The following is a 26,956-nucleotide window of genomic DNA, read 5'->3' as shown; positions in this document are numbered from 1 at the left end:
GTCTAGAATGTCATTGTATGCTGTGGCGTTAAGATTTCCTTTCACTGGAACTAAGGGGCCAAGAAAAACTTCAAAAACAGCCCCAGACCATTATTCCTCCTCCACCAAATTTTACACTTGGCACTATGTATTTTGGGCAGGTAGTGTTCTCCTGGCATCCGCCAAACCCTTGGCATTGCAAATTGTGATATTAGGCTTGTGTGCAGCTGCCCGTCCATAAGAACCCATTTCATGAAGCTCCCAACAAACCGTTCTTGTGCTGACGTTGCTTCCAGAGGACGTTTGGAATTTGGTAGTGAGTGTTGCAACCGAGGAAAGACCATTTTTACAAGCTACGCACTTCAGCAGTCGGAGGTCCCATTTTCTGAGCTTGTGTGGCCTACCACTTCACGGCTGAGCCGTTGTTGCTCTTAGACTTTTCCACTTCACAATACAGAACGTACAGTTGACCGGGGCAGCTCTAGCAGGGTGGACATTTGACAAACTGACTTGTTGGAAAGGTGGCATCCTATGACGGTGCCACGTTGAAAGTCACTGAGCTCTTCAGTAAGGCCATTCTACTGCCAATGTTTGTCTATGGAGATTTCATGGCTGTGTGCTTGATTTTATACACCTGTCAGCAACGGGTGTAGCTGAAATAGTCGAATCCACTAATTTGAAGGTGTGTCCAAATGCTTTTGGTGGTGTAGTGTATTTTTTCACAAACTTCCTTTTTGAATTTAAAAGTAATCCAATGAGTATCTGTAATCTGATGACAATATTTTTTCTGGTGGGGAGGGGGGGTGTCTTCGTTGTTAAAAAAATATATATTTTTAAGGAACTCAGTCTGGCTTTCAACTTACTCTTGATTGTTGTAATAGTAGACTGCACAAGGCCATGTCAGCTAATGTTTTTTTTAGCTAGGTTTTTTAGCCCATAGATTTGGTAGAAATTGGGTGCCTGTGTGAAAAGGTTTAAGAACCCCTGATGTAACTTGTTCCAGTTTTTTTCTGTTATCAGATAACATGTAACTGATTACATCTACATCATTTTTTGTCCGTGTTCGATATTCCCTGTTAGGTTGACCGGTCAGCCTGCAACTCTTAAGGTTAATATCTTTGAGCTTCTACTGTAGTTTGTTGGAAAGTTGTTTTTATGTCTTTTGTAATGTCCTCATCTGATTTCCTCCTCCCTGTCTGTCCCCAGAGTATTGTGTCCAAGTACGGCTCTCAGTTCAGAGGGAACTCTCAGCACGATGCCCTGGAGTTCCTGCTCTGGCTCCTGGACCGGGTCCATGAGGATGCCAACCCCACCACCAACAACAACCACAGCAGCAGCAAGACCAAAGCCAACGGAAAGGTAGGAGCAGACCAAACACGGTCACAAAGTTGTCATGAAGCCCAAAGACATTCAAATGTCGTAGACATTGTCTTGTGTTGACAATGTCTATGACACCTGTCACCAAACTGAAACATCTTGAAAAATATTGATCACTATTGTGATCGAACGTTCCTGACTCATGACACATTGTAGATATACTGTAGCCAACAAGTTCGCTGAGGTAAGGTTTTTGGCTGATGTTAGTACTGTGTTATCCAACTGTGGCTGCAATCCAAAATGCAAAGGGCTCTCTGCATTCTACAGTAGCAGCGTCGTCAGTCTCAGCTGTGTGAGAGCAGAGGTACAGTTGCAGAGGCCAATAATAGCTCCTTATTCAGGTGGAAGAGTTGCAGAGGCTTGAGTCATCATATCACCTGGGTCCCACTCATGAGCACACACACGTCTTGCTTTGCTCATCGACTAACTTACTTTAGAGCGGGGCACGTACACACACACACACGTGCATAATGTAGGGTGGGGCCGTTGGGACGAGAGATTTCTACCGCTAGGGCCACCGCTGGGCCACCTTTGCTAAATGAAAATAGGAGAAACACTGAGAGATTGAACTTGGTTAGCATGTATCAACATCTATTTTTTTCGCATTCAATTGAGTCATTTTGCAAGCCTTGGTTTTGCTCACAGCCTAACCAGGTTACTCCTAGTGCAGTAGAGCAAAACAGCTCTGAGGTTCCCATGAATGCATATTTCTATTCTCAAAGATACAATAGAGACTCGTTATGAAGAGCTTGTCTCAATGACAATAAAGCGAATTCCACAGCATTCTGCAGCGATACGGCATCCCATCTGGTTTGCACTTAGTAGGACCATTTTTTTCCCCAACAGGACAACGGCCCAACACACCTCCAGGTTGTGTAAGGGCTATTTTACCAAGAAGGAGAGTGATGGAGTGCTGCATCAGATGACATGGACTCCACAATCACCTGACCTCAATCCAATTGAGATGGTTTGGGATGAGTTGGACCGCAGAGTAAAGGAAAGGCAGCAAACAAGTGCTCAGCATTTTCAGGTCTCAGCATATGTGGGAACAGGTGAAGCTGGTTGAGAGAATGCCAGGAGTGTGCAAAGCTGTTATCAAGGCAAAGGGTGGCTATTTTGAAGAATCTGAAAGTATATTTACAATGTAGAAAATAGTAAATATAAAGAAAAATCCTTAAATAAGTAGGTGTGTCCAAATGTTAGACTGGTACTGTGTATATATATGTATTACAATAAACAAACATAGTCAAAAACAATAGACAACATAACTGACTATTAACTGTCTTGATGAGAGGCGGGTCATCAGCTTAATGAGCAGGCCTCCTCGTTAGAAGAGTCGACCAATAGCACAGGCCGCAGGCTAAGGAATGAAGGCCCCACCGTGGGCCCTCTCCTCAGCTCCTCTTGCATTGCCTGAAGAGAATAGTACAAAAGCACCGTACTTGTCATATTCACCCAGCCAGGTCACAGAAATCAATTAATGCATTTGAGGAAATAGAGACACGGAATGTGTGGGATGAGGCCACTTTAGAATCCCATTCCATTTACGACCCTGGTCCCTTTCTCAGTGGGAATGATGAGTCTAGCCACTGCGGCGTCTGAGTGTTGTGTCACTCATGGCTGTATTACTATTTACCCACCGGGGCCTCTGAAACGATCCTTTGTGTGTGTGTTTGTGTGTAGCAGGAGAGGTTGTTGAAGTGGCAGCCTGCTGTGTGATGCCCCCTCTCATTCTCTCTCTTTCCATCCCTCTCCTCTCTCCTCTGTCTGCTGCTGCAGAGGGGAAGGGACCAGGGGAGGGTGTACCGCATTGGCAGAGAGAGCACGGCATTCTATGACTTATAATGTGGATGTGATCTCTAATATCATTTGAATGTAAACACACATTGCCCCTTTAGGGTGTGCGATGGTCACAATGATGCCTCACTTCGTTGCGCTTCAACCGTATCCCCTTTGGCTTTTGCTCATCTCCGGCCGCTATTATTAGCCAATGAAGTCCTTATTCTCATTGACTGCCATCGCGACGCCTCCTAACAGCTAATGTCTTTCTCTGCGGCTACGCTATAGAGGAGGCTCTTTATGCCACGTCAACAGCTCAGGGCTCTGGTTGTCATTAGCCTTCGCCGAATCACGGCTCCGTAAAAGCCGCTTTGCCACCGACGCCTCGGCCTGAGAAAGAAGGAGGTATTTCAGAGAACGCTGTGTGTATGTAAGAATGTGTGATCCATTTCCATTCTTTTCTGTAATTGAATTAATTCTCTGCGTTTGGTTGTAGCTCCATCTTTCTCACCTCCCTCGTCTCCTCTCCTCTCCTCCTCCGTCCTACTCTCTCTCCATTGACTGGTGTTAGAGAAATGATGGTGGGCATTGCGGCGTACAGCGTACACACAGATAGCAAATGGACAGAACAGATTGATAGATGGATGGGTGTATGGATTGATGGGCTGAGAGAGAGTGAGAGCAGGACAGGATGACACCTCCGTCGTCAGAGCCTGTGAAACGGGCGTTTCAAGTGAGAGCAAAAAAGACCCAGATCAATCTGCTGACTTGACAGAAACCTGAGGAGACACATTCTGATCCTGCCTGCCTCTTTCACTGAGTGAATGGTACCTTTCTTATACAGTGAGCTCCAAAAATATTAGGAGAGTGACACATCTTTTGTTTTGGCTCTGTACTCCAGCACTTTGGATTTGAAATGATACAATGACTATGAGGTTAAAGTGGAGACTATCAGCTTTCATTTGAGGGGTATTTTCATCCATATCAGGTGAACCGTTTGGAAATTACAGCACTTTTGTACGAAGTCCCCACATTTTAGGGAACCAAAAGTATTGGGACAAATTGTGTATGTGTATTAAAGTAGTAAAAAATATTTGGTCCCATATTTCTATGACGCAATGACTACATCAAGGTAGTGACTACACATTTCTTGGATGCATTTGTTTTGGTTGTGTTTCAGATTATTTTGTGCCCAATAGAAATGAATGGTAAATAATGTATTGTGTCAATTTGGAGTCACTTTTATTGTAAATGAGAATAGAATATGTTTCTGAACACTTCTACATTTAATGTGGATGTTACCATGATTACGGATAGCCCTGAATGAATCATGATTAATGATGAGTGAGAAAGTTAGACGCACAAACATCATACCCACTGAACAAGGCCGTCATTGAAAATAAGAATTTGTTCTTAACAGACTTGCCTTGTTAAATAAAGGTAAAATAAAATAAAATACCCCCAAGACATGCTAACCATTTTTTGGGGGGTATGATATTTATGCTTCTAACTTTCTCACACATCATTCTTCACGGTTCATTCAGGACTATCCATAACCATGGTAACATCCACATGAATGTAGAAGTGTTCAGAAACATATTCTATTTTCATTTACAATAAAAGTGACTCCAAAATGAGACAATACATTATTGACCATTGATTTCTATTGGGCGCAAAATAATCTGAAACACAACCAAAACAAACAGCAAATGCATCCAACAAATGTGTAGTCACAAGCTTGATGTAGTCATTGCATGCTATGAATATTGGACCAAATACTCTTTACTACTTTAATACACATATAAGTGAATTTGTCCCTATACTTTTGGTCCCCTAAAATGGGGGGACTACGTACAAAAAGTGCTGTAATTTCCAAACGATTCACCCAATATGGATGAACATACACTCAAATTAAAGCTGACAGTCTGCACTTTAACCTCCTCGTCATTGTATCATTTCAAAGTGCTGGAGTACAGAGCAAAAATGTCGCTTTTGTAGCTCACTGTATCTCCTCCTCTACAGTAAATTTCCTTTACAACTCTATAACTGCTTAGTTTCAACATCCTTACACATCCACTCTCTGCTCCAATTCTTCACTTGTCCCCCGTTACACCCCACTTTTACCTTTGCAATACCTTTGCAAAACTACAAAAGACAAATTAGTGCAGCGTGTGTTTCTTTACATAAGCATCTTTCAGAATGGATGGTCTGTGTTTGAAGAATGCATTTCTGCATTATCTACATGGACTCACACTGGCCTGCAAGGCCCATAGAACAGAGCAGAAACCAAACCTCAAACCTAATGCACCTGCAGTCCTCCATTTTAAGATCAGTTCTCTGTTATTGGTGTATGGGTTCAGTAGCAGGGGCCTACTTTATGTGTATTGGTTCAGTAACCGGGACCTACTATAACCTGTGGTCCAGCATACTACCAGCCATGTGACCAGCTGAGCCGGTTCACCTTCCTCATCCAGTGGAAGGTTACGTAAGGAAGTCGGTCAACAGAGGCAGCTCAGTAAACCGACGTTTGATCAGTTGCTGAAGGAAGCCAAGTCTCTTTGAACCAGAACCCATCGTAGTAGAAGGGGATTACAGGGACTGTTTGAAATAACGTGTGTGTCGCCTTCGTCCAACCCCTCAGGCTTGACAACAGTATTTCTCATAATATGAAAGTATCAGGCCTATCTAAACCAGTTTGCACAATATTTCTCTGGTGTCGGAATGAAAATAAATCAGACAAACTCACTTCGTTCCCTTTAGAATTGTTATATCTGGCCCTTGGCCTTGACCTCCCATCCAGTGAGTGGGCATGCCTGCCTGAGTGAGTGGTTTAAAAGCCGATCCATCTTACCCTCTCTCTCTCTCTCTATCCGTCTCACCCCTTCGGACGGTAGTGGTAAACGATGCCTAGCATCCCAACACCGCTGCTAACTCACAGAGGCATTATCTCTGCGTTAATCCATTTTAAACGTCGATAATAGCTGGCTTCTCACTCTGCGCCCGGAGAGAGTTGACAGGGTGAGTGGATGGAGGGGGAAAAAAGAAGGAAGAAAAAACCAGCGTGGATGGATGGAAGTAAACTGCTTAGACTTAGACATTTGGTCTCTGGACGTTGTGGCAGACGGCGAGGCGGCGATAGAACACATTATTGACAGACACGGAAATTGTGGGTTTAACATCTACGGATATGAGGGTTAAGAGGCCCTGTTCTCCGGAGAAATGTGTTTGTTTATGGTACAGATCAGACGTCGATGACAGGTAGACAGGTAGGGGTTGATGGATGCTGTATCGGATGTCTCCTGTCAGTTTTGCCCATGGGGATGATAAAGCTCTGATACACCTCATTCAGTTGTGCCATCAGACTTGACACTGGCAGTCCGTCATATAGAGAGAATGGATCTACCATTGGACATCTCTGCGTTCCCTCTACTGCTCTGGAGCTAAATGAAGTCAGCTTTCCTCTCTTCTCTGTTGGTGCATTAGTGTTGTACATTGATTAGACATTGGGGTTCACAGGTTGCTTATCTTTCCTTTGCTCCCTCTCTCACTCTCTCCCCTTTTCTCCCATGCTCACAGTCTCAACTCTGCTTCTCCTTCTCTCTCTCTCTCTCTTTCTCCTCTGACTCATCTCTCCATATGTCTGTCTGGTCTACTTGTCAGTGATGATCTGTCTAAGCCAGACTTCAGCTACAGCCGAGTGTTAAGATCAGGGCTGAGGGGTTGACGGGGCAGACGGCCACAGACCCTTTCTCCTTCTGCCCCGGCGATCCCGCTCAACCTCTCTCACAGGTGACTTCAAACGACACCTCTCCCGCCAGCCCCGCCGACCCCAGCCACAATCCCATTAGAACACCAGTGACATTTCTCAGATGCTTCAAATTCCGCACGGCATAGAGAGAGTGGGGGAGAGAGGGAGGGAGAAAGGGAGATGGGGCAAGACATTTGTTGGTGGATTTTCCCCTGTCTGTTTGACTGCATGATGGGCTTCGATCTCCTTTTCCCTTCACAGATGTCTATTTTGTGTGAAATTGAGCAGCTGGAGAGGAAGGAAATTGAAGCAAAACTCCTTATTTCCTGCTTCCTGTCATGGAACAGATACCGTAACATCAATATCACCACTAATACCCCTTTTTTTGCTACACTACTGTATAAAGAAGAACACAGTGGAGAGGGGCATTGTAGTAGTGGCGCTGTGGTGTATATTTTTATCACTGAAAACATGTGGCCCCGAATGAAGGGAATCTGGGACCGATGGGGAACTAATCCCACCACTACACACACACACACACACACACACACACACACACACACACACTACCTCACCTCCTAATAGGATTTAAAACGCACAAACAAAAAATCTCGGCTTTATGAAATATTTCTCGACATGCCTCCTTTTTCCTTTTCTCAACGTTGGATTCTTCATCCATTATTCACCCTGATCCCTTTCCCTGTCTTTTTAAAGCCTCCTTCCTCCTAACGTGGCTCCATCTACTATTCAGCTATTGAAAGATAAATGATTGAGCAGGGCCAATTTGCGTCCCCTCTCCCTGTCCCCCCCCTCCTCCCCTGACTCATTTCAGAATGCTTCTGAGGGATAAAAGAAAGAAAGTTTCAGGTGGGCTTTTGTAGTGGCATGGTATCGAGAGAGAAATAGAAAGTTGTTGACACCAGCAGCTCTCAGCTTCAGGGATTCACCTAACTGAGCAGATAGCTGCTTTGTGTTCTTTTGGCAAACCTGCTGAATTGGGCCGTCTAGGTATCAACGCCCCTCTGTCTAGGTTTGTCTGATCAGTTAGCGCTTCTGAAAGAGCTCGCACCTTTTTGGAGACCGAGGTGTTATTTGTCTTCCATGTGGCCTTACTTTGCAAAAGACGATGTCCTTCAGTAATTATTTGATGGTCAAAGATGGAGATAGATACTAAGAGAGTGATACTGAGTGGTTTGGCTGTGGAAGCGTTGTTGGACATCATCTGTGAGGTCATAATGGGGTGAGAGAAGGAGTCTATCGTCGTCCTCGTGCCACAGAGTGATGAAGATAAAGGAGGAGGAAGAGTGTTTGTGTGTGCATGCGTCTGCTTGCTGCCCAAGCCAATTACCGCTCCCACAGGGGCATCAGAGAGCCACAGTCACAACATGGTGCAGAGTCAGGACCCAGACTCCCCACCAGGAGTCAACCCTGAGTCTATTATCATCCCAATGTGCCCTGGGTCTTCCACAGAGCCTCCAGAGACAGCGCTCTAGCTCAGGGACCCTACCCAGGGACCCCCTATCTGACCGTGAACATCCAGGCTCGCTGTGGGGTAGCTAGGCCTCTCAGAGTATTGCCCGTGACTGATGCACCACAGGGGACTAATGAAATGGAATCTCCCTGGGGATCAGGAGAGAAGCTCAAATTAGGAGGAAGAGCGTTGGCCGCCGCTCCATTAATGGCAGGAACATTAGCACCGGGATCGATCTGCTGAGAGAGGGGGGGCTTTCACAGTGGGCTTTCTAAGGGCACTCAGCCTCAGTTCCTCTCACACATAACACACAAACACAGACAGATTACATATGGCTTGCAAACACACTCATATTTATACATACTACTTCTCTCTCTCTCTCTCTCTCTCTCTCTCTTTGTCTTTCTTACTTTTTCTTTTTACTATGTCTCTATACTCTGGGGGGTAAGTAATGCGACTGTCCCACTTCTCCACTTTCACAGCCCACCCATCTTCCACCCATCTTCCGCACACACACACACACACACACACACACACACACACACACACACACACACACACACACACACACACACACAGGTAGGGTACCTCAGAGGTGCCACACAGAGACGGCTGACTGCCATGGATTGCCATTTTAAAGGCCTTTAATGGATCACACACACACCTGCCTGAAATATTTAATACTTTACTTAGCTAACATTTGATTAAATCCATGAATATTTCAAAAGACGCACAGACCCCCTAAATAGTTCAGGAATATTTAAAATATTCAGCTGCATCAACACATTTGTCTCCTTTGAGAGGGAAAAAGAACGCTCATTAGTAAGTTGAGGGTGAGTCTGGTGTGTATTGAATTGTTGTTGGTGGAAGGTTAAGTTGGGTTAGTGTGGAAGAATTGACCACTCTTTCTCTCTGGGTGTAAAATCAGAGCTGGGCTCAGCCAGGGAAAGAAGCACCACTCAAGCCTTTGATGAACACCAACACATGATTTGAATGTTAAGAGCTATACACTATCATTTCATTCTCCTCCTAATTTATCATATTCAAAAATATATCTCCTTTATGTGCCTGGCAGATTTCTCCTTGACTGTTTTATTAGAGTTAAAAGGCAAATGCGCACACACACACACACACACACACACACACACACACACACACACACACACACACACACACACACACACATAGGAGAGTAATATGAGCAAAATGCCCGTGTAAATGCATACCGATTATTTTGATTTGAAAATAATTTGAATAAAGCTGGATGGATTTGTAAGCAGTGAGCTTCCCTGGGCTGAAGGTAATAATGGTCCCCATGGATGAGGTTGACCTCCTGTTAGTCTCTGAGGCTACTGCTCCCACTGCTGCTGGGACTGTTCTGTACGATGCTGTTGTGTTCCTCATTTAGCCTGGCTTACCAGACCAAGGGAAGAGAAAGTTGGTGCAACAAGGTGCATTTGCCGCGAGGACATTGTTCCGATTTAAAGTTCACTCTCGCTTATGTGCTGGTACTACTTGGTCAAAAGTAGTGCACTACATAGGAGGAAAGTCTTCAATGGAGAAGTGCACTGTCTGTGACTTTATTGTGTGAGACTTGTCCACAGAAACCCACCACTGTACTCTAAATCAAATCAAATCAAATTTATTTATATAGCCCTTCGTACATCAGCTGATATCTCAAAGTGCTGTACAGAAACCCAGCCTAAAACCCCAAACAGCAAGCAATGCAGGTGTAGAAGCACGGTGGCTAGGAAAAACTCCCTAGAAAGCCCAAAAATTAGGAAGAAACCTAGAGAGGAACCAGGCTATGTGGGGTGGCCAGTCCTCTTCTGGCTGTGCCGGGTGGAGATTATAACAGAACATGGCCAATATGTTCAAATGTTCATAAATGACCAGCATGGTCGAATAATAATAAGGCAGAACAGTTGAAACTGGAGCAGCAGCACAGTCAGGTGGACTGGGGACAGCAAGGAGTCATCATGTCAGGTAGTCCTGGGGCACGGTCCTAGGGCTCAGGTCCTCTGAGAGAGAGAAAGAAAGAGAGAATTAGAGAGAGCATATGTGGGGTGGCCAGTCCTCTTCTGGCTGTGCCGGGTGGAGATTATAACAGAACATGGCCAAGATGTTCAAATGTTCATAAATGACCAGCATGGTCGAATAATAGTAAGGCAGAACAGTTGAAACTGGAGCAGCAGCATGGCCAGGTGGACTGGGGACAGCAAGGAGTCATCATGTCAGGTAGTCCTGGGGCATGGTCCTAGGGCTCAGGTCAGTTGAAACTGGAGCAGCAGCATGGCCAGGTGGACTGGGGACAGCAAGGAGTCATCATGTCAGGTAGTCCTGGGGCATGGTCCTAGGGCTCAGGTCCTCTGAGAGAGAGAAAGAAAGAGAGAAGGAGAGAATTAGAGAACGCACACTTAGATTCACACAGGACACCGAATAGGACAGGAGAAGTACTCCAGATATAACAAACTGACCCCAGCCCCCCGACACATAAACTACTGCAGCATAAATACTGGAGGCTGAGACAGGAGGGGTCAGGAGACACTGTGGCCCCATCCGAGGACACCCCGGACAGGGCCAAACAGGAAGAATATAACCCCACCCACTTTGCCAAAGCACAGCCCCCACACCACTAGAGGGATATCTTCAACCACCAACTTACCATCCTGAGACAAGGCTGAGTATAGCCCACAAAGATCTCCGCCACGGCACAACCCAAGGGGGGCGCCAACCCAGACAGGATGACCACAACAGTGAATCAACCCACTCAGGTGACGCACCCCCTCCAGGGACGGCATGAGAGAGCCCCAGTAAGCCAGTGACTCAGCCCCTGTAATAGGGTTAGAGGCAGAGAATCCCAGTGGAAAGAGGGGAGCCGGCCAACTCTACAGGCCTTGAGGACTTGTCATTCTCCTTACCTCACTATTTCACGCTCGTATTGCCTCCCTTTGTCGCTGTAGTCTCTGTGTGTAATGCCAACTTGTTCTGCTCGTGTGGAAAATGCCGTGAAAGAATACCACTGAATACAGTGGTGCCTTTTGTTTGCCAATAAAGTTCACAATGTCTGGCCTTGAGGCCCATTGTCTTGTGTCATCATATCCCACACCCATCTTTATTGTCATCGCTCCCATATAAGGTAATACCTTCCTGGCACTCTGAAGCTGTATAACTGGAGTGGTGGCTATAATGTAATTTTACCTGTTCCGAGGAACACAGACATTCTCTTCCACACCCTCTGGCTTGTGGCCTGACAAGAATATTTGCATTCTGTTCTCCCCTCCTCTGACCGGACTAGCGTCCCTTTTTGTTTACCTACCTTCAGCAAATGTTATTTTTGAACCCCGAGGGGCAGAAAGGTCACGGTCCTGAGTTTGTTTTGGCTGCGTTCCACTTCACAGAGGAACAGGAGCCTGTTTTGTAACAGGTGTGTTTTGGTTCACCGTCTCTTGTCTGTTTTTTTTCTTCTGTTTCTCTGTCTTATAAGTGGATTTTGTTTACTTCGTAGTTCGTACTCTTGTCTCCTGTTCAGTTTAACTGGATTTTTGGCCCTTTCAGTGTCCTCTTTCCTGGTCAATTTTAATGTACGGTTGTGGTTTCATTTACTTGGTGAGATTGCCACTTAACCCTTTGAACTCTGGTCTGGTAGACAGACAATGTGGCGACAAGGATACTCAAGGTTTCATTCTACAAAGCGGCCCATGTTGAAATTGCACCATAAAACCAACCTAGACCAGATTTTATAACCCAATTTGATGTGAAAGTGATATGAGGATTTTTAATGGATGTTGTCCTTTGTAACCTTTCAGAGAGAGAGAGAAAGAGAGAGTGAGAAAACAAATCCTCCACATTTCATGTTAAAAAGGAATTTGCACTGAAGGGGGCTTTGTAGGAGATCTCTTACACATGGGCACTCTTGTGGAATGTGGTTTTATCTTAGAGCATCACTTTTTACTAAAATGAAAAACCGCTGACCTCTACGACCCGTTCCTCTTCACAATTTTTCTCTCCTTCCTCTTTCCTCTCTTAGCTTAGGTCGGATAATTTATTTCTGAAATTAATATTTGCCTGTGAACATAGCCAATGTGCAAATGAGAGACCGCTCTCCTCTTTTCCTCTCACCCCTCTCTGGTCTTTGCCAAGTCAGATTTGGCTCTGAAGGAGCTGCCAAGAGCTCTGTTCTGTGGCCTCTTATTTTCAGTTTTTGTCTTTGTGCGTGTGTGTGTGCGTTGCGTTGCGTGCATCTGTGCATGTTGGTTCAGCGAGCTTCTCCACAGAAACTGCTAGAGGGCAGAGGGTTTGGCTGCGCCCCATGCCATCGGAGAGTATACACCCAGTTCCAGCACTCTTTGGACAGGTCTAGGATCAGTGTTAGAAGGCTTAGTTGGCAAGTTTCACTGTGTTTTTAGTAGGGCAAGGGCGCCATATTTTTTACATGGAAAAAATGAAAACACGAAGCAGTCCAAACTCCTTGGTCCTTTAAAAACCAGCTGTATGTAAAATATTGTGTACTATAGCTTGGAAAATAAATACATGTGGCTCTGGATGACAACATAATGATGTCTGTTTTCAACATTAAAGAAGTGAAATACGCTTTGTGTTTTGTTTCCTTGCCACGATACTGACGAGTATACTGGTATTGTCCCCGCTCTAGTTTTTAGGCACAAGTTTGCCTATATGTGCTCAGTGGGCCTGTTATGGCCAAATTGGAAAGGAGTGGCCTCTCTCTCTGTGTCTGATGGTATAATAACCAACAGTGAAGAGAGAAACACATTACATATATTTACTGCCCTCTACTTCAACAGTTGATATGTATTCTTCTAATAGGAATATAGTGGTGACCTTCATCTAGTGTCTGGACAGATAGAGAGAGGTGACAGAGTGGGCAATGCTGTCATAACTGATAGAGAGAGGTGACATAGAGTGGGTAATGCCGTCCTAACTGATAGAGAGTGGTGACATAGAGTGGGTAATGCCGTCATAACTGATAGAGAGTGGTGACATAGAGTGGGTAATGCCGTCCTAACTGATAGAGAGAGGTGACATAGAGTGGGTAATGCCGTCATAACTGATAGAGAGTGGTGACATAGAGTGGGTAATGCCGTCCTAACTGATAGAGAGAGGTGACATAGAGTGGGCAATGCTGTCATAACTGATAGAGAGAGGTGACATAGAGTGGGTAATGCCGTCATAACTGATAGAGAGTGGTGACATAGAGTGGGTAATGCCGTCCTAACTGATAGAGAGAGGTGACATAGAGTGGGCAATGCTGTCATAACTGATAGAGAGAGGTGACAGAGTGGGCAATGCTGTCATAACTGATAGAGAGTGGTGACATAGAGTGGGTAATGCCGTCCTAACTGATAGAGAGATGTGACATAGAGTGGGCAATGCTGTCATAACTGATAGAGAGGGGTGACATAGAGTGGGCAATGCCATCATAACTGAAAGAGAGAGGTGACATAGAGTGGGCAATGCCATCATAACTGATAGAGAGGGGTGACATAGAGTGGGCAATGCCATCATAACTGAAAGAGAGAGGTGACATAGAGTGGGCAATGCTGTCATAACTGATAGAGAGAGGTGACATAGAGTGGGCAATGCTGTCATAACTGATAGAGAGAGGTGACAGAAGCAGAGAGACAGGGATGGATGGTCTACAAGTATGAGGACAGAGGGAGTAAGGGAGGGAGGGAGGAAAGGGTATAGAATGCCTTTCGTTTCCCCTTTCATCATCCAGACGGCCACATTACCGTAATCCTGCACTGAATAGACCCGAATTAGCAGCAGCTCTCCGCGGCTAAAAGAATAGGAGTGAGTCAGCCCCTTTACTGCAGGGCAAGCATTTCAGACCCCCTCCCTCTTTCCTTGCCCCCCATCTCTGTTCCTGCTGACCTCTTCCCTTTCTTTTCAACTCCTGCCATCCATGCTGCCATGTCGCCCTGTCCGCTCTGTTGAGTTCTTAATCCCCCCTTAACCGGAACAGAACATGAAGTTGGGACAGAAAGTTGGAAACAAAGTTGGGTTGTTAGGTGAGGGAAGAACACACCAGGGATCTGGATAGAGACCAGGGGTTGGGGGTCAACTCCATTTCAATTCAGGAAGTAAACGGAATTCATGTCAATGAGGAAAATAATAATTGTAATTAGAATGTCAGTTTACCTCATGAATAGACTTACTTCAATTGGAATTGACCTCAACCCTGCTAGACCCATTACTTTCCTTCCCTGTCGTGTTCTATGAAGCTTCAGAGCGTGCTGAGGACACGGTTGCGCTACGCCTTCCATCTGAATCCGTTCATGCCGCCCAAACTCTGTAAAAGAACGACAGGAGGCGGTGGGGCTCTTCTGTAAACGTGAAAACAGCCGGCTGTGTCAATATTGGCTTGTCTCATCCGCACGCGCAGCGGGACAGATGTCATCTCGTACAGCACAGAGAACCGCTGAGCTACCGGCTTACAGCATGTGCTTCTGTGGGGTGTCTGTGGAACAGTTTGTGGAAAGTTTTTGTACACACACACACACACACACACACACACACACACACACACACACACACACACACACACACACACACACACACACACACACACACACACACACACACACACACAGTCTTTTGAGACTCCATATAGTTCGCACACTCACATCCCATTCAGTGTGTGTGAGGGAGGAAAAAGATCCAAGAACAGAAACCATCACAGGGGACCAAATTCTGTTCTGTCAATGCCTCTTTCCTTATCTCTCTACTACATCCATGAATGGAGCCACTCTGGATTCTTTGCCACAGAGCATGTCGCTACCCACTGGGCACACACTGGTTGAATCAACGTTGTTTCCACATTTCAGTGAAATTATGTTGAACCGTCGTGGAATCTGTGCCCAGTGGGTATTAAGATTCAGCTCAGATCTATGGCTGACAGTTGGGCTTCTGGAGCTGCTGGGATTGACTCAGAGACACTATAGGAAGCACAGGTGGTAGTGTTAAGCTCAAGAGTCCAACTATTGATTCAACTTTTGTTTTGAAATGATCACTGGCTCAGAGACCGGTTTAATTCCTGCTGAAATTAGTCGGAACCACTATAAGTGGTAGGAAGCACAAGTGATTTTGCTAACCCCTTCAGAGTCTGATCTAGAAGCAAATGAAATACACAGAAAATACCAAAATTCAGGCACTTTGTCCCAATGTAATTAAGCTCTAGTCCTACATTTGATTTAAAAAAAAAAGTGTTTTGAAATGATCACTTAATCTGGGTCTCGGAAGTAATCACTGGCCCCAGGACTCTGGTTTTATGACTGTGGTGATGACTGTGTTTTACATTTAGTGGTTATTAGTCTAATGCAGTTTAAACGTTGACTGAAGATTCACTGTGGATTCGGTCGTGTACAAAAACACAGTTGCTGACTTTGCGTTCAAACATCTTTAGCATATTTTAGGGCTGGGATTGCCAGGGACCTCACGATATCATATCACGAAACTTACACTACCGCTCAAAAGTTTGGGGTCACTTAGAAATGTCCTTGTTTTTGAAAGAAAAACACATTTTTTTTGTCCATTAAAATAACATAACATTTATTAGAAATACAGTGTAGGCATCTACTTTCCTGTATGTTTTTCTCACAATTGTATTTTGAAATTTGCAGAAGGTTAACTGACAGCTGCAATCAACTGTAGAAATATAATCCATAGATGGCAGTTCCGATTCAATTCAAGACTGGCAGCCAGGACTCATACTAAGACTCATCTGTCTGTAGAAGCTAACAAATGATTTCAACAACTTCTGAGCGATTCAGAGTTTACGGCACTGTTTTTCAAAGTAGCTTTATCATTTTGTGGTAGGCTAATGGTACGAGTGCATGGGCCATCACTGGTGAGTAGCCTAGGCTTCATCTTCATCATTGGGTGAGTCAGTGGCTGCAATAAAAATGACCTGGTCTTGTCAAACAATAGCCCAGGCAAATGTAAAAAACACACAGAATGTACAATATTAGGAAGAATATATTCTCACTGTCAGAGTAGCCACTCATTTCGGCCATTTGTGTAGTATTCAAAATTATTTTGCTAATGTCATCTATCATGTAAATGAAGTAGAGTTGCATGAAATGCAGTTTTTTTCCCCCCCTATGTGTGGAAATCCTAAAAACACCTCTGCTCAACCTCTACCCAGCACCCCCAACTCCAAACATCTCCCTGTGGCTATGCGCACACACCGTGGTGCATAAGTGCACACACACACACACATTGCGGTACACCGTGAAACAGGGGTAGGAAAACAACATGTGTTTCTATGTTCTGGCTGCCGCATTATGAAAACCTCAGAAGAAGCAACCAGGGACGTCTCTGCCACTACATGGATCACAGAGCACAGGACCATGCAGAGTCCTATGTGAGCTGCTGCTTCTGTCTGTTTCTCTCAGATATCACAGGACCTGAACAGAATAAATTCTGACTCACACTGTGACTGTTATGAGTGTGAGTAAATCGTACAGGAGCCCTGTTGGGACAAACAGAACCAGTTTGCTTTGGGACCAGTAAGGTTACCTCTGCATACCCAGCAGTATAGTCACAGAGCTTGGGCTCCTACTATACAGAAGTACCTCAATCTCTTATAGAGAGTCCCAGACAGGAGGGAGAGTACGGCCCAGGATGCAACAGCCCAGGAACAGTGTGTGTTTTTAGGTCAGCACTGGAAAATAAAAGGGAGCCGCACACTCTAGGAGCTCAGATGCAAAAATGTAATTACCAACGTTTCGATAGCCAAGCTGTCTTCATCAGGGTCAGCACTGAGCATGTGGTAGTACAGTGAGCAACACCTCGCAACGTCTCTCATACTCCGGCAGAAGGTGAGCTAGGTCCGTGGGTCCTGGCAGGGGAGGACAACGGCTTGCCTCCCCACCAGCAGAGCTCTATTTTTGGGCTAAACTCAACGGTAGTCCCCTCCCTGCCTAGCCCTGCCTAGCCCTACAGCTGGCATACACGGCCTCGTTTACGAAAAAGTGAGCGGTCCAGTTTTTTGGGGCAGTTGCTTTGCATCATGAGAAGATATCATTATTTCGCTGCTTCGTATAAGAGACTCACTCTTCAACTGCATTTTTACATGGAGCCGAAACCAGAAGTGACGATGATCATCATCCATCCAGCTTGTATTCATGTCTCCAACTAGATTAGCGGGATCACGCAATGTCTGTGTCAAAAACACAGCCACACGTGAGTATGTCCTCCGGCATGTCGAACAAAGACCGACACGTAGGAAACATCTGTCTGGGACTTATTAAAGACTCCTATTGATATGTGTGTCCTCTGATGACATCATCACACTGTCAAGACAGACACGAAGCAGACATGGCTGTGACTTATTGAACTGTTTCAGTCCGCATGAGAGGACCGGACCGCCCTGTTACGGAAGAGTCCTTGGCTTCGTCTCAAATGAGAACCTATTCCCTTTTGTAATGGGAATACTGTTGACCAGGGCCCGTAGGAAACAATATAATATGGTAATAGAGTAGGAAACAATATAATATGGGAATAGAGTGCCATTTGGGATTCAGTCCTTGAGGCTACGGGTCGTGCATGTGCAGAAATGTGATGTTCTGATACCCAATACCCATGAGTATACCCTTGTGTGTGCCTCCCTGCGACGCTGCCTTAGTTCTGCTGATTGCAGTGATATGTATCTGTTTGACGTCACACCTTTCATGGCAAAAGCAACAGCAGAAAAGGATCCTGGGTACAACATCTTCTGAGGGAGAAAAGGCATAGGTTATTTTTATTTCTGTGTTCAATACATGCTCCAGGGCAGAAATGTTCAGTGCAAGCATTGTGAGAAACCAATAAAAAAATACAAATCCATTGTTTATGTAACTGCCTAGCAATACACAAAATGGATGGATGTACACAGTGCATGATCATCAAATCAAATGTGCAAATAGTCTGGGTAGCCATTTGATTAGGACTTCAGGAGTCTTATGGCTTGAGGGTAGAAGCTGTTTAGAAGCCTCTTGGACCTAGACTTTGTGCTCCGGTAACGCTTGCCGTGCGGTAGCAGAGAGAACGGTCTATGGCTAGGGTGGTTGGAGTCTTGGACCATTTTTAGGGCCTTCCTCTGACACCATCTGGTATAGAGGTCCTGGATGGCAGGAAGCTTGGCCCTGGTGATGTACTGGGCCGTACGCACTACCGGATGGCAACTGCTCGGAGGCCGAGCAGTTGCCATACCAGGCAGGGATGCAACCAGTCAGGATGCTCTCGATGGTGCAGCTGTAGAACCTTTTGAGGATCTGAGGACCCAGGCCAAATCTTTTCAGTCTCCTGAGGGGGAATGGGTTTCGTTGTGCCCTCTTCACAACTGTCTTGGTGTGCTTGGACCATGTTACTTTGTTGGTAGACGCCAAGGAACTTTAAGTTCTCAACCTGCTCCACTGCAGCACAGTCGATGAGAATGGGGGCATGTCCTCGCTTCCCATGTCTTAAGCTTTGTACGTTTAATTTCTCACCTAATTTTAGGGATAAGGCATTCCGCAAGCTATCAGTGTATATAATAACCTTTTCAAATACACATCTCACTTTCTGTCTGCTTGGGAATAGATTCCCATTGACTTCGATACAATATTCACGTAGCCAGTATGTCCTGTATATCTGCTTTAGCTGTGGAATAACTTCTGAAATCTTGCTCTGCTCCAATCATTTAAATTCTGGAAATCAATTACAGTAGCTTGCGAAAGTATTCACCCCCCTTTTTTGCTATTTTGTTGCTTTACAACCTGGAATTAAAAAATATTTTTGGGGAGTTTGAATCATTTGATTTACACAACACTTTGAAGATGGAAAATATTTTTTATTGTGGAACAAACAAGAAATAAAACAAAAAAACAGAAGACTTGAGCGTGCATAACTATTCACCCCCCAAAGACAATACTTTGTAGAGCCACCTTTTGCAGCAATTACAGCTGCAAGTCTCTTGGGATATGTCTCTATAAGCTTGACACATCTAGCCACTGGGATTTTTGCCCATTCTTCAAGACAAAACTGCTCCAGCTCCTTCAAGTTGGATGGGTTCCGCTGGTGTACAGCAATCTTTAAGTCAAACCACAGTTTCTCAATTGGATTGAGGTCTGGGCTTTGACTAGGCCATTCCAAGATATTTAAATGTTTCCCATTAAACCACTCAAGTGTTGCTTTAGCAGTATGCTTCGGGTCATTGTCCTGCTTGAAGGAGGTCCTGCTGAAACAGGTTTCCCTCAAGAATTTCCCTGTATTTAGTGCCATCATTTTCCTGCTGGAAGGAGGTCCTGCTGAAACAGGTTTCCCACAAGAATTTCCCTGTATTTAGTGCCATCTATCATTCCTTCAATTCTGACCAGTTTCTCTGTCCCTGCCAATGAAAAACATCCCCACAGCATGATGCTGCCACCACCATGCTTCACTGTGGGGATGGTGTTCTCGAGGTGATGGGAGGTGTTGGGTTTGCGCCAGACATTGTGTTTTCCTTATGGCCAAAAAGCTCAATTTTAGTTTCATCTGACCAGAGTACCTTCTTCCATATGTTTGGGGAGTCTCCCACATGCCTTTTGGCAAACACCAAACGTGTAGCTTATTTTTTTCTTTAAGCAATGTTTTTTTTCTGGCCACTCATTCCGTAAAGCCCAGCTCTGTGGAGTGTACAACTTACAGTAGTCCTATGGACAGATACTCCAATCTCCGCTGTGGAGCTTTATAGCTCCTTCAGGGTTTTCTTTGGTCTCTTTGTTGCTTCTCTGATTAATGCCCTCCTTGCCTGGTCTGTGAGTTTTGGTGGCGTCCCTCTCTTGGCAGGTTTATTGTGGTGCCATATTCTTTCCATATTTTAATAATAGATTTAATGGTGCTCTGTGGGATGTTCAAAGTTTCTGATATTTTTTTAGAACCCAACCCTGATCTGTACTTCCCTACAACCTTGTCCCTGACATGTTTGGAGAGCTCCTTGGTCTTCATGGTGCCGCTTGCTTGGTGGTACCCTTGCTTAGTGGTGTTGCAGATTCTGGGGTCTTTCAGAACAGGTGTGTATATATACTGAGATCATGTGTCATATCATGTGACACAGATTGCACACAGGTGGACTTTATTTAACTAATTATGTGACTTATGAAAGTAATGGGTTGCACCATATCTTATTTAGGGGCTTCCTAGCAAAGGGGTGAATACATATGCACGGACCACTTTTCCGTTTTTTTGGTTTTTATCATTTTTTTAAACAAGTAATTTTTTAAATTTCATTTCACCAATTTGGACTATTTTGTGTATGTCCATTACATGAAATCCCCCCCCCCAAAAAAAAAAATGAAATTACAGGTTGTAATGCAACAAAATAAGAAAAACACCCAGGGGGATGAATACTTTTGCAAGGTACTGTAAATAGCCTGGAAGGGTTTGGATGCCAGTGCTAATTTTCTCCTCTGAGCTACAGTGGGCCCAGAAAATGGATCTGTCAGCTGTTAGCGTTCAGCACTTTTAGATTACACAATTTAACATTTTAGCTCTTTTTGCATATTAGCATCTCTCATGTTACGCTAACTCCTGCTTCGCATGTATTTTTGGCAGGCCCACCTGCCTTGGCAGACAATGGCAGAGCAAGGAATAATACTGTAGGGGTATTTATTCATCACTGGTTCCCAGATATATGAAAATGTTAGTGCATGCACACACCCACTTTTAGAGAAATCACAGTTGAATGGAGGCATCTGTTGTTTGTTCTAAGGTCCAGCTAAGTGCCTGTTGACCTACTTGTGGGGAAGGTGCCTTCTCAAGTGTGCAGCGAAGCCCACCGGGCTTTGGATTTGTTATGAATAGAGAATTAAGTAGCCCGAGCCTTCGCTGCAGTGCCTGGCAACACATGCCTTGGGTCTGCTGGTATTCCCCAATATACACTCTTACTGCTACTACTGCAGCGTCCACCCGGAGACTCTCTTTATCAGCCACTCACTCTCAACAGAGAGGACAGGACAGTCTATCCCCTTATATAAGCCTTATGTATTACCTTAACCTGTTAGTGGCATGATAAACAATTGGATTGCTAAAAGCACATTCCGTAGTGCAGAGTTGCGAAACTATGCACCTCTTAAAATAACACATTCTGGAAAAGTAAAACATGCACTTCTTATTTTACGAGATCAAGATCAGCCAGTTCCTCCCTGTTTGTCTGTTTTTCCCCATAAGGCGCCTAAGCAATACAACCCAGGTTAAGCCCACTAGCTTCCCTTCCTCTCTATCAGGAAAATAGAATAAACACAACTCTGCAATATGTAACTGTTAAAAGTTATGTTGAGTTATTTTATGAAGATGAATTGCTGCGGGGAGAGTTTGTGCTTCGTGGTTTTAAACTCACAACTAATTTCCAAGGAGATGCTGTGTTTAATGAAAAACGTCCTCCTCAGTCCACATTTGGATGGGAAAAGAACCCAATGTTTCCATGGTGATTTGTGTAAGGACTGGGACCAGGCTACTTAGCTGAGGATTCTGTACTATGCTAGTATACTATACTATCTCTGACTATGGTTTAGTTCTGTCTCTGGCTGTAGAGGAGTTGATTCTTCCATCTACTCAAGGTATTGGTCTCGGTCACCTATTAGCATATCCTGTGTTTTTGTCCACATTTTGACTGAAAGGAATGTCACATTTGAGTTAACTGACCTGAAGGACTGTACCTATTAGCATTTCCTGTGTTTTTGTCCACATTTTAACTGAAAGGAAGATCACACTTGAGTTAGCTGACCTGAAGGACTGTACCTATTAGCATTTCCTATGTTTTTGTCCACATTTTGACTGAAAGGAAGATCACATTTGAGTTAGCTGACCCAAAGGACTGTACCTATTAGCATTTCCTGTGTTTTTGTCCACATTTTAACTGAAAGGAAGACCACACTTGAGTTAGCTGACCTGAAGGACTGTACCTATTAGCATTTCCTATGTTTTTGTCCACATTTTGACTGAAAGGAAAATCACATTTGAGTTAGCTGACCTGAAGGACTGTACCTATTAGCATATCCAGTTTTTCTGTCCATATTTTGAAAGAAAGGAAGGTCAAATTTGAGTTAGCTGACCAGCAGCTCTGTACCTATCTGTGTCAGCTTCCAACCTTACCAGGTACACAACTCTGCTAACAGGACACAACCAAGAGACTGAAATTCACCTCTCTAATGGCGCACCTTCTGCACTGTGTTGTAGGATTTGCAGAATCCCTAGATGTAATATTTTCTAGTGCTTTCGCTCTCTCTCTCTCGCGCTAATAGCTCCAATAAACCATTATTCCCCAGCACGTCTCAGGCCAGCCATGTCTGTATTTAATCTTTAATTGTGTTAGCGAAGGAAAAAATTGCTTTGGGGATTCGACAGCTTGAAAGAGACATCTTGTTCATTTGGCTCATCATTATCAGCGGAATAGCTTCTTGGTTGAAAAGACTTAATAAGAGACAAAACAATATTATTACTAGATAGTCTGGAGTTTGTTGTGCATCATAATGTTTTTTTGTGTGTTTAAAAAAAATCATTGGATGACAAGCTATAATGGAGGCTATTATCCAACTATTTGTAATGGTTGTTGTAAAATGTTGTCATGGTTTTGCTCCTCACCTTCATAATGTAACAACACGTAAGCCTATTTCTAATTTTTGTACCATCGTCCTTAGATCTTGCAAAATGTTGTTATGATGTAGTTTGTCAGAAGAAAGCACGGCCATTATGAGTCTGACTCAAACCTATTGAGACTCTTTAACACGTCCTCATAAACACTTACTGTAGATGCATCACACACTCTACAGCTGCTATTCCCAATGTAGGTGAGTGCTCTTCTGAAGAGAGTGTTTCTAGTGGCACGATGAGATTGTCCTGCCTTTGGGGAAACTAGGAAAGTGTACCTCACACATCTTCTTCACTGGAAGCATAATGGACTTTCTTATCTTTTTTTAAGAACACGGTGACACATTTAGGATACGAAGAGGGGAGAAGAGGTATAAATAGCAGTTAGGCCTTTTGCTGTTGACACAGAAGTGTGTCAAGTAATTGATGACATCACAGATGTTGATGAAACAAAGCTGACAGATATTCTCCAGGGTTATGTTGTCAATCTTGGTTGTACAGTACTTACAGTATGTTTTATTGATGCACATGTTGATACGATAATCACACCATAAGATATTGATATTGTATGTGTGTATGTGACCTTGCTCTAAATGTGTCCTAAATTAGTTTGAGGTAATTAGAGATTTTTAGACAGGCACAAACTTCAGGGCGGAACTTTCACCCCAAAAACGGAAATTGATGTCCACTTCAAAATCGCCTCCGACGCTTAGCTCTGGTCCCCAGGTGACAATGAATTCATTTTCAATCTCACGACCTCACGCAGGGCATCTAAACTGTCCATTACCATCCAGGCCCGAAACAGCTACTAAAGTGATGTTTTAGTGCAGAGCAACTCAAATAGCTCCTTCATCCTATTGCTCTATTTCTTTACCGTCAACTGTACTGTTCTCACTGAAAGCAATCAGTATAGGCTTACCTATACTATGTAGTGTATCATGGGATTACACAATACTTTGGCCCCATGGCCAGTCAGTATAGGTTTACCTATACTATGTAGTGTATCATGGGATTACGCAAGACTTTGGCCCCATGGCCAGTCAGTATAGGCTTACCTATACTATGTAGTGTATCATGGGATTACACAATACTTTGGCCCCATGGCCAGTCAGTAAAGGCTTACCTATACTATGTAGTGTATCATGGGATTACACAATACTTTGGCCCCATGGCCAGTCAGTATAAATGTACCTATACTATGTAGTGTATCATGGGATTACACAATACTTTGGCCCCATGGCCAGTCAGTATAGGCTTACCTATACTATGTAGTGTATCATGGGATTACACAATACTTTGGCCCCATGGCCCGTCAGTATAGGCTTACCTATACTATGTAGTGTATCATGGGATTACACAATACTTTGGCCCCATGGCCAGTCAGTATAAATGTACCTATACTATGTAGTGTATCATGGGATTACACAATACTTTGGCCCCATGGCCCGTCAGTATAGGTTTACCTATACTATGTAGTGTATCATGGGATTACACAAGACTTTGGCCCCATGGCCAGTCAGTATAAATGTACCTATACTATGTAGTGTATCATGGGATTACACAATACTTTGGCCCCATGGCCCGTCAGTATAGGTTTACCTATACTATGTAGTGTATCATGGGATTACACAATACTTTGGCCCCATGGCCCGTCAGTATAGGTTTACCTATACTATGTAGTGTATCATGGGATTACACAATACTTTGGCCCCATGGCCAGTCAGTATAAATGTACCTATACTATGTAGTGTATCATGGGATTACACAATACTTTGGCCCCATGGCCAGTCAGTATAGGCTTACCTATACTATGTAGTGTATCATGGGATTACACAAGACTTTGGCCCCATGGCCCGTCAGTATAGGTTTACCTATACTATGTAGTGTATCATGGGATTACATAAGACTTTGGCCCCATGGCCAGTCAGTATAGGTTTACCTATACTATGTAGTGTATCATGGGATTACATAAGACTTTGGCCCCATGGCCAGTCAGTATAGGTTTACCTATACTATGTAGTGTATCATGGGATTACATAAGACTTTGGCCCCATGGCCCGTCAGTATAGGTTTACCTATACTATGTAGTGTATCATGGGATTACATAAGACTTTGGCCCCATGGCCAGTCAGTATAGGTTTACCTATACTATGTAGTGTATCATGGGATTACATAAGACTTTGGCCCCATGGCCCGTCAGTATAGGTTTACCTATACTATGTAGTGTATCATGGGGTTACACAATACTTTGGCCCCATGGCCAGTCAGTATAAATGTACCTATACTATGTAGTGTATCATGGGATTACACAATACTTTGGCCCCATGGCCAGTCAGTATAAATGTACCTATACTATGTAGTGTATCATGGGGTTACACAATACTTTGGCCCCATGGCCAGTCAGTATAGGTTTACCTATACTATGTAGTGTATCATGGGATTACACAAGACTTTGGCCCCATGGCCAGTCAGTATAGGCTTACCTATACTATGTAGTGTATCATGGGGTTACACAATACTTTGGCCCCATGGCCAGTCAGTATAAATGTACCTATACTATGTAGTGTATCATGGGATTACACAATACTTTGGCCCCATGGCCAGTCAGTATAGGCTTACCTATACTATGTAGTGTATCATGGGATTACACAAGACTTTGGCCCCATGGCCAGTCAGTATAGGTTTACCTATACTATGTAGTGTATCATGGGGTTACACAATACTTTGGCCCCATGGCCAGTCAGTATAAATGTACCTATACTATGTAGTGTATCATGGGATTACACAATACTTTGGCCCCATGGCCAGTCAGTATAGGCTTACCTATACTATGTAGTGTATCATGGGATTACACAATACTTTGGCCCCATGGCCCGTCAGTATAGGCTTACCTATACTATGTAGTGTATCATGGGATTACACAATACTTTGGCCCCATGGCCAGTCAGTATAAATGTACCTATACTATGTAGTGTATCATGGGATTACACAATACTTTGGCCCCATGGCCCGTCAGTATAGGTTTACCTATACTATGTAGTGTATCATGGGATTACACAAGACTTTGGCCCCATGGCCAGTCAGTATAAATGTACCTATACTATGTAGTGTATCATGGGATTACACAATACTTTGGCCCCATGGCCCATCAGTATAGGTTTACCTATACTATGTAGTGTATCATGGGATTACACAATACTTTGGCCCCATGGCCCGTCAGTATAGGTTTACCTATACTATGTAGTGTATCATGGGATTACACAATACTTTGGCCCCATGGCCAGTCAGTATAAATGTACCTATACTATGTAGTGTATCATGGGATTACACAATACTTTGGCCCCATGGCCAGTCAGTATAGGCTTACCTATACTATGTAGTGTATCATGGGATTACACAAGACTTTGGCCCCATGGCCCGTCAGTATAGGTTTACCTATACTATGTAGTGTATCATGGGATTACATAAGACTTTGGCCCCATGGCCAGTCAGTATAGGTTTACCTATACTATGTAGTGTATCATGGGATTACATAAGACTTTGGCCCCATGGCCAGTCAGTATAGGTTTACCTATACTATGTAGTGTATCATGGGATTACATAAGACTTTGGCCCCATGGCCCGTCAGTATAGGTTTACCTATACTATGTAGTGTATCATGGGATTACATAAGACTTTGGCCCCATGGCCAGTCAGTATAGGTTTACCTATACTATGTAGTGTATCATGGGATTACATAAGACTTTGGCCCCATGGCCCGTCAGTATAGGTTTACCTATACTATGTAGTGTATCATGGGGTTACACAATACTTTGGCCCCATGGCCAGTCAGTATAAATGTACCTATACTATGTAGTGTATCATGGGATTACACAATACTTTGGCCCCATGGCCAGTCAGTATAAATGTACCTATACTATGTAGTGTATCATGGGGTTACACAATACTTTGGCCCCATGGCCAGTCAGTATAGGTTTACCTATACTATGTAG

At 44.1% G+C, this 26,956-nt stretch overlaps 1 protein-coding gene across 5 annotated transcripts in view; it reads left to right on the top strand.

Annotated features, from left to right (window-relative positions):
• Nucleotides 1–26,956, top strand: part of usp43a (ubiquitin specific peptidase 43a) — a 116,112-nt gene that overhangs the window by 12,199 nt on the left and 76,957 nt on the right. For all 5 annotated transcript variants that reach the window (XR_006079599.1, XR_006079597.1, XR_006079596.1 and 2 more), the window contains exon 2: nucleotides 1,186–1,338. Coding sequence is in view for 1 of the 5 variants with exons in the window: in XM_042303430.1 (XP_042159364.1) it covers nucleotides 1,186–1,338 (153 nt within the window). In the remaining 4 variants the exon portion in view is untranslated. The remainder of the gene's footprint in view (nucleotides 1–1,185; nucleotides 1,339–26,956) is intronic.

This window comes from Oncorhynchus tshawytscha, linkage group LG02 (genome assembly GCF_018296145.1).
Source record: "Oncorhynchus tshawytscha isolate Ot180627B linkage group LG02, Otsh_v2.0, whole genome shotgun sequence".
In the NCBI taxonomy this organism is placed as follows: Eukaryota; Metazoa; Chordata; class Actinopteri; order Salmoniformes; family Salmonidae; genus Oncorhynchus; species Oncorhynchus tshawytscha.
The sequence above is the reverse complement of the archived record's forward strand: the minus strand, read 5'-3'. Positions and strand labels throughout refer to the sequence as shown.